The sequence below is a fragment of the Urocampus carinirostris genome, chromosome 13, assembly GCF_059441175.1.
Source record: "Urocampus carinirostris isolate Australia breed hairy pipefish chromosome 13, RoL_Ucar_1.0, whole genome shotgun sequence".
In the NCBI taxonomy this organism is placed as follows: Eukaryota; Metazoa; Chordata; class Actinopteri; order Syngnathiformes; family Syngnathidae; genus Urocampus; species Urocampus carinirostris.
In genome coordinates this window covers 24,533,676-24,542,150 of record NC_142361.1, presented here as the reverse complement: position 1 = coordinate 24,542,150, position 8,475 = coordinate 24,533,676, and the positions used below count along the sequence as shown (strand labels likewise).

At 37.2% G+C, this 8,475-nt stretch overlaps 1 protein-coding gene across 2 annotated transcripts in view; it reads right to left on the bottom strand.

Moving 5' to 3' along the window:
• Positions 1–2,692: 2,692 nt before the first annotated feature.
• The window catches only part of LOC148354143 (transcription factor 7-like 1-D), a 10,211-nt gene continuing 4,428 nt past the window's right edge, over positions 2,693–8,475 (bottom strand). The window contains exons 2-8 of one of the 2 annotated variants that reach the window (XM_088351192.1): positions 8,457–8,475; positions 7,464–7,529; positions 7,155–7,219; positions 3,494–3,541; positions 3,267–3,426; positions 3,089–3,196; positions 2,693–3,020 (exon numbers count right to left, since the gene is read on the bottom strand). The exon at positions 8,457–8,475 is cut by the window's right edge and continues 302 nt beyond it. In XM_088351192.1, coding sequence (XP_088207318.1) covers positions 2,979–3,020; positions 3,089–3,196; positions 3,267–3,426; positions 3,494–3,541; positions 7,155–7,219; positions 7,464–7,529; positions 8,457–8,475 — 508 coding nt within the window. In that variant the 3' untranslated portion in view covers positions 2,693–2,978. The remainder of the gene's footprint in view (positions 3,021–3,088; positions 3,197–3,266; positions 3,427–3,493; positions 3,542–7,154; positions 7,220–7,463; positions 7,530–8,456) is intronic. The other variant, XM_088351193.1, reaches the window with a different exon arrangement.

Below are 8,475 nucleotides of genomic sequence, written 5' to 3'. Positions count from 1 at the left end.
TGTACATATATTAAAAAATGCTTCTCCAATGCCCTGCTCTTCGAAATAAAAGACAAATCTGTTGTTTATTTTTAGTGGTAAAATCGGGCCGAAAAAAATCCAGCCCGACCCAACCTGAGCTCGTAGGTATTATAGCCTGAACCAGCTCGAGCTCGACCAATTAACTTTATTTGAGGAACCAAGCCCTAAAAAAAAAAACACATTTTCATATTTTATTAGGATAACTTGGGAAGAGGAGGGGGATATTGGCCAACTCCGCTCGCATCCCTGAAACACTGTGGTTTTCCCATATTTAAATTACTGTTGGGGCAACACTTATAAATGTACACTCCAAATATTATCTATACGCTTGAAAGATAATCCATTATACCGGTTACAAAGATCACTCAAATGCACTTGCAAATTCCAACACTGATCACTGATCTAGTTCACTTTACAACAGCAAAAATTATGCACACAGCCATAAATCTGTTTCCAGCATCCAAAAATGTGATATTTTTAACAGATGCAGGGATTAGAATTTGAGGGACGCAAATAATCTAAAACATTGTTTTCGTGTCCGCACAACATTAAAAGGTTTCATTTTCTATATGTGAGTAAAGCTGTGGAACGGGTTGGATGTGGAGCTCAAGCAATGTCCAAGCAAGACTCGGTTTAAAAAGCGATACAAAAACATGATATTCACAGGGAAAATCAAGGTCACTAAGGGTTTTTCACAGATCATTTATACACTTGTTATCTAAATATGGTCTATTATTTTCAATTATCAGTATTAGTTGGGGCTGGCTTCGCAAGGCTCGACTCATGACCACTAGTGCTGTAATATTCCATCAGCATTTTACTGTTAGCATAACTCGTTAACTTGACGACTTTAGCATAATTTGTAAGCATGTAGCCGTAGGCATGTAACCATTGCATAATTTGTTGGCATGAATCCATTAGCATTTACCCGTTAGCATAACTCGTTAACATGTAGCCTTTAGTATAATTTGTAAGCATGCAGCCAGAGGTGTAACAGAGTTGAAATTTGATTGTTTTGAGTGTTTTTTGAATTCTCACAAAATCTGTGTTTTTGTTGCATTACTGTTAAAATTCTGCTACCGCATTTATTGTTAAGCCATGGGCGACTGTCTTTTTCGTCTGGCACTTTATGGGTTTCTGCGCTTGCCGTACCTTCAGCTCAATAACATCGCGTTAAAGGCAAGTTGTGCCCAATATCAGTTGGATAAAAAATGCCTATTTTGCTAGATGTAGGAGCTGCTTTCACGAACTATTTTTGTACATAAATGTATAAAAGTTGTGCTAAATGGTATATATAAAAAAGCACTAGTTAAAAGTAAAGTAACGCAGCTTGAAACGATGGTGCAACATGTTTCGATGCAACCACGCCACGAGGTGCGGCCTGTTGAGTGATGTCCCGTTTTTGTATTTTTAATGTTTTAGATGATTGCAGTCGTGCACAGATGCCCTGACTTTTGTATTGTTTTGTTTACTTAATGCAGGCAATAAACCGAGTAACTGAACCCTTGTGACCATAGGCGTGACTTGTTAGCATGAACCCCCTAGCATTTACCCGTTAGCATGTAGCTGTCAGCATAACTTAATAGCATGTAGCCGTTAGCATAACTCGTTAGCATGTAGCATTTGGCATAATTTGTAAGCATGTAGCTGTAGGAATGTAACTTTTGGCATAAATTGTCAAGCGTTAGCACAATTGGGTGGCATCAAGCCCTTAGCATTTACCCGTTAACATAACTCGTTAGCATGTAGCTGTCAGCATAACTTGATAGCATGTAGCCTTTAACAAAATTTGTAAGCATGTAACCGTTAGCATGATTTGTTAGCATGAACCCCCTAAGATTTACCCGTTAGCAGAACTCGTTGGCATGTAGCTGTTAGTATAACTTGTTAGCATGCAACCGTTACCATGTACCCGTTAGCATAACTTGTTAGCATAATTTGTAAGCACGTAGCTGTAGGCATGTAACCGTTAACCGATAATTTGTTGGCATGAATCCCTTAGCATTTACCCGTTAGCATATTTAGCTGTTAGCATAACTTGATAGCATGTAGCCGTTGGTGTGACTCGTTATCATGCAGCTGTTAGCTTTACTTGATAGCATTTAACAGTTAGCATAACTCATTGGCATGTAGCCTTTAGCATAATTTGTAAGCATGTAGCGTTAGCATAATTTTCTAGCATGAAGCCGTTACCATTTAGCGTCACTCCGAAAAGTGAAAATTTTGTCCAATTGACAACAAATGGGTTTGGGATTTTCCCATTCGGAATGCGTGGGGCCCATTTATTTCCAATGGTTCACCATGGTAACCAGGGAAGTTTCCTGCGATTCCCAAGTGGGGTGCAAACAGCTACATACACAGCTGGCATATTACTAAGGATGTGATTTTTAATACTGTCCCTGAAGGGATTTCCTTCTTCCTAACAACTTTATGCTAACGATTACATGCTAACACCATCTAGATCCAGCCCAACTCTCACATTTTTAGTTTAGTTTTAGTTATTAGTTACTTATTGTATTATGTAAATACACCAAAGACAATTATTAAAGTCGAAGGGATACGATTTAAATAAGCATATGCTTCTTTCCTCCTTTTCGGACATCTTACATTGCCATTGTTTTTTCTCAAGTACAAAATAAAGTTTGTAAAAGGAGTAATAAAGAAGTCACTGTATTTTTCACAGATGTATCCGTTTATTCATGTGGACAAACTTATTCAAAATCCTGTTCACGTTCCTTGGAAAATCCTCGTTTCACACAGCGATTAAGTCCGAGAGTACGAGCAGCCGTAAAAGCTCTCAACGCACAAATGACTTTTTTTTTTAAATGCCCTTTTTTTCTTCCTTTCGTTAGCGCCGATGTTTAATAAGTCCCCGTTTTAACATAATAAAGCTGCAGATTGACTCGAAGTCAAACGCCAAGACCATACGGCAGTTTCGTAGAGATGGAGGATTTCCTTCACGGAGTCGTTTTGCTCCGTTGCTTCCTTCTTTTCCTTCCCTGCAAAAACACACAATTTAGCGCGTGGGTTCCACTCGGGAAAGATCCACGGATGAGCGGGGACTGACGTAATTGTCCGTGCACGACCAGTTGGGGTGCAGTTGGGTGTGCAGGCGTTTCTCGGCATCGGCGAGCTGGTAGTACTTCTCTTGCTCTTTGGCCGACAAGGATTTCCACTGCACATGCACGCGCTTGAGTTTTTGGGGGACGCGCAGTTGAGAGTAAAACAACATTCCCGATACTCACCATGTGACCCAACACTTTATTAGCCACGGCGCTATCGCGGATGTTCAGTTGCGCCATAACATTTTCCCTTTGCTCTTTCCGGAAAATCATGAAGGCGTTTGGAGGCTTCTTGATGTACACTTTATCATCGGTGTCCTCTTGGTTTTCGCGTTTCTTTTTTCTAAGAAAAACAAGACCTGTTTATTTTTTGATCAAGAATGCAACGGTACTGTGTTTTTGTGACATACTTGGGTGCTTGGACTTTCCTTGCAGGGGAGAAATGATCCGTGTAGTTTCTGAATGAAAACGCAAAGAAAAGAATGAAATTATAGGGCTGACACTTTTTTTCTATTAATCTGATTTTTTTTTAATTCTTTCTCTTTATTCAAATGTCGACATGTTGGACAGTAGAAAAACAGTGCAAGAAACAACAGAATATTCTATAAAACAAAAAAAATCCAAGTGTTTGTGTAGGGTAAATTAAACTATGCTGTGCTGTCTTCAATGATTGTCTAGTTAAGTCTCCTCAAGATAGCAAAACAGCCACCAACCATCTGTGCTTGAGTTTAAATGAGGTGGGTTGTTCTCATACTGATATATCCTGATGAAATTATGGATCTACCCTGGTCATATCCGTCGAGAGGGGTGACCGACAGCAAGACAAAAACATACAAAACCAAAGAAAATTTTAAAAAAGGGAAAAAGTAGCAAAAAACACGAAAAAATTTGGACCATGGCCAACCCAAATGCCCAAACACATTAAGCACCTCGGCACCCAAGTCAGTCATGCTTTCGTCCCTCCAGATGAAACGTGACACGAGAAAGCGGCCATGTCACTCGGGTCAGGGTGACACAACACTCTTCTGCTCAACAGCAAGACCGGACAGCTTTCACTGGTTTACCCCTGTCGCATCATACGGGTGCCCTGCCCAACCCTTAGAACGCGTCTAAACATCCCACTAGCCTTTTACAACACCCCTAAACTCATTCCTATCACCAACAAGAGCTCTATTGTCTATGAAATTAAAGAAGCTAATTTCCTTTCAAAAGTCATATCCTGTTTCACACACTGTGTGAAGGTCACCATCGTTCATTGTGTTTAAACTCATGACCCAGCTGTCTTCAATGATTGATTTTCTAGTCATTATCCTTGCACTCTCATGACCGGAATTGCATAAAAAGGCAGAACAAACAATGACTAACAACACACATTTGCCCGGTGGCCTTCTTGCAAGAAGCAAAATAAAGTCTCACTCTTATCCGAACTCAGACTTCTGTCTTTTTATTTCACATGTGGGCGAACTGAACCCAAGTAATAGAGGTTTAAATCCCACAGTTTATCAATTAACTTGACTATAAACAAAAATACAAACACATTCCATACACCTGCAAATATGTAAGATACTCTTTTAGTACCACCTTATCTAAAGATCATATTATATTTGGATTTGTCATACAACACAAAAACAAATGTCCTTCACCTTTAAAGGTTGGACATTTGAAGACTTTAGGCTGCAATCATGTTGTTAAGCAAGTAGATGGCGGCAGAGTAACATTATTTGCGTACATTTATAAACTACATAAACACTTGTTTTTTTCATGTTTAGAAAATGCCTGATTAAAGTATAAGAATGGGTTCCATGAAAAATACAGCGTAAGGGCTTTTTGAACTCAGATAGGCATTGTTAACACATAATTAATGGAGAAAACATTTTATTACAACTTTTAAAGGACATCTCAAACGACGCACCCTGTTCTTTGTGTCGCCTCAAGCACTAAGCGTTTTGGAGGTTGGATAGGGGGGGATTTGGTTATCGCCTTTTTTAATTTTATTTTTTAATTCAGGGTTCCTACAGCTTAAGGCAAGTTAAATTCAAATCGTTTTAAGACTTTTTAGATGTCCTTTGAAATCAAATTTAAGATCAAGTCAACAAAAAACTAAACTATTTTTTTTTTAAATTAAAGGACGCTTATAATCCTTCATGGATTTTCAGTCAAAACTGGCAGATAACTACAAATTCCAAAGAACTCTTCTGCTACATTCATGAAGCATTTTAGTCATGATGCATGAAAACATGACTTTTGCTCCAGTGTAAAACGATGTTCGTGACCAATTTTAAATGTGATAAATAAGCATTATTTGGAAAATTGATAAATATTACTCAACTTTTTCTACTAACATTTTTTTAAGACTTGTGAAAATTGGATTTAATATATTTCAATGCCAATTAAGGCCTACATTTTAGAATAATGAATTTGATTGCCTTTAAGGACTTTTCGAGAATCTACAGCAACCCAGTAAGTAAACATTTTTGTTGACTTATAATTCATCACCAGCGTTGGATTGCGTCATCAACATGCGACAGTCGATACGACGGCTACATGCGTACGTCAACATGCGACAGTCGATACGAAGGCTACATGCGCACGAACAGTAAACATACAAACAAAACTCTTGCATATTTGAATGCGAGAATGTGGTTAAATAAAGTGAACGTTTCGTGTCGCAGTAAGAAAGAAATGGTTTTAAAGAAGGGTTGCATCAAACGCACCATTCTCGCGAGTCACGTTGGGAGCCTCTGACGTGAATTTGCGCAGAGTAGTGACATCCACTACTGGTTTGTTGACGCAGTGACCAAACTGAATGTTGTTTAGCCGGTGCAATAATGTAAGTCGACGACTGGAATTGAACCTAAACTTTTGAACCGCGTCAATAACCATAATTGATAAAAAAAAAAAAAAAAAGTCACGATCATTTCAATAAATTGATATTAGGATAATCGTATAATCGCTACATAGTTGTGAATTTGAATGGTTGAACTATAACCTTAAATAATTACAATAAAATGAAGCCCCGCGTTGTTAAATGTTAAAACTTTCAGCCAACTGAATGATTCGTGTATTCAAGGACGCCCTCTAGTGGTCAAAAGTTACAACTGCTTATTCTATCGTGTTGATAAATACTACATAGAAGGTGTAAGTTTTGCAATAAACCACAAATGGAATATGAATGTTCTATATGCGTCCTTCATTCAACACATTTAATCGAGGAATGAAATTTGTTTCTATTGTGAAACACATGGAATTATGTCGAGTTTGATATTTGAAGAATCGCAAAAACGCAGCGGGGATCAAAGATAAATAACAAAAGCAAGATATTGATAATGAAAAAATATTGTTTTTTTAAAACTGCCCAAACAGTGGCAATTTCCACTTGTTCTGTTTAAAACTTAAATCGTTTAATTTCCTATATACGAATATTGGTGCAGATATTCCGTTTTACAACTGAAGAGTGTTTTCACTCTGTCGTCAAACCGGAAGTCGCCATAAAGGAGATTCAGTACTCCGGGCCGTACCGCACGACATTTAATACGAGCTACATTAGGAACCATGAAATATAAAATCTGATATCAAACAGCTCTGTAAGAATCAGAATCACTTTTTTTTATCATTGTGTTACCACAACGAAATTAGGATTGCACTGCAGTTGGAAAAGTATACAATAAAAAAAAAGTATTCACATCTAAAATAAAATGAAAAATTATACACAACCTACACATAGCACTTTAAACCAGAGTATTGCACTTATAACCAGGATATTGCACTTTTTTATTGTCCAAGAAAAACATTTGAAATATTATTTTTGTCATTGGAATATAATTCTGCTCGTTCTATTTTTTTTCTTTAATTTTCACTCACTATTTTTTCCGTGTGAGTTTAGTATTTTCACTTTTGTAGAAGATGTACTTGTGGAGATAAAAATGTTGAGGTATGATAGTAAAATAAATAAAATAATAACATTTTAAAAATACTTATAGATGGGTTAACATCTTTAAAACCCTAGAAAAGTAAGGATAATAGTTTTCCCGACTTTTCTTATACTTTAGAGGGTGCTGAGGTTTTACTTACGGCATTTCAACATGGGGTAACTTGGCCCCTTCTGGCATCATCATCATTGTTTCTTCGTGAAACTGCTGAAACAGAATTGGGGAGAATTAGTTACGTGGCAGTGTCAATTTATGTCCGCTAGACAGCAGTAGATGATAAGACAATTACTGCAATGACGTTGGTAAGATAAATGCTTCTTGAGCGTTCATGGATCCATTAAGAAATCTAATTTCAAATTCTTATTCTAGTTGTTCAAGACGATTTTTAAGCAGCATGCATTATGTCAGTCACAGAATCGTCGGGGGAGTAAATTTACAGAAGGCTTCTTACCGGTGGAGTAGGGGCATGCGGATGATTGAGAGGCCACTCATAGGTTGGGTGCTGATATTCAATATACTGTGTGGAGAATGAGAATTATTAGAATTTCCTTTAATGCCATTGAGAACAACGTAGTAAACATTTGTTTACAATGAGATTGGACGTGGAGCTTCATCTTAAACATTAAAGACTTGAAAGAGAAAAATTATGATAAACAAGAAAAGGATATTAGGATAAATAGGCAATGGTTGAATAATAAAGGTTTCTACTTCAGATTTTTTGCCTATCACGGGTTCTTTTGGGATCTTAACCCCCGCAAGAAACTTTGGTTCACCTGGTTATCGGGGATGATTTCAAAAAAGCTTTGATTTTGTCATTTGAGGTGTCCTTAAAAACTCAAGTCATGTTTATTTGTATAGCCCTTAATCACAAAGAGTCTCAAAGGGCTGCACAGACCACAGATTATTGCAAACCACATACTATTATTACACCATCCCCTGATCTAAAACCTACAAATAATACACAGATATTGTCAACATAAAATATAGGGTATTCATATGCTATAGAAGAGAAGTGTGTTTTAAGCTTAGATTTAAACATTTCCACTGAGGTTGCAGATCGAATCTAACTTACCTTTATTTATCTTTATAGAGCATATTATTCTATGAAATATTTTCTCTGTCAAGTATGTGTTAACAAAGCCCAACTGAGTTCCAAGAGTCGTTGTGCTTTGTTTTGTACTGCATCTATAAGCTTTTATCTTATTTTTAGCAGAGCTGTTCGGGGCAAAACACATTAGGTTCGAGGAATGGGGCTGATTATTAGAGGAACTATCCTGTATATAGAAAATTTTCAACTTTGCAAGGGCACCTCAAACGACGGACCCTGCTTTTAATAATTAAAATGATTATTTGACAGATTATACAGTACTTTGATTTGCCACTTTGTCCTGTAAATATCACCTATCCTAATATTACTTTTAATAAGCTCCGCAAATGCATTTACCTGCTTAGGGACGTCACCA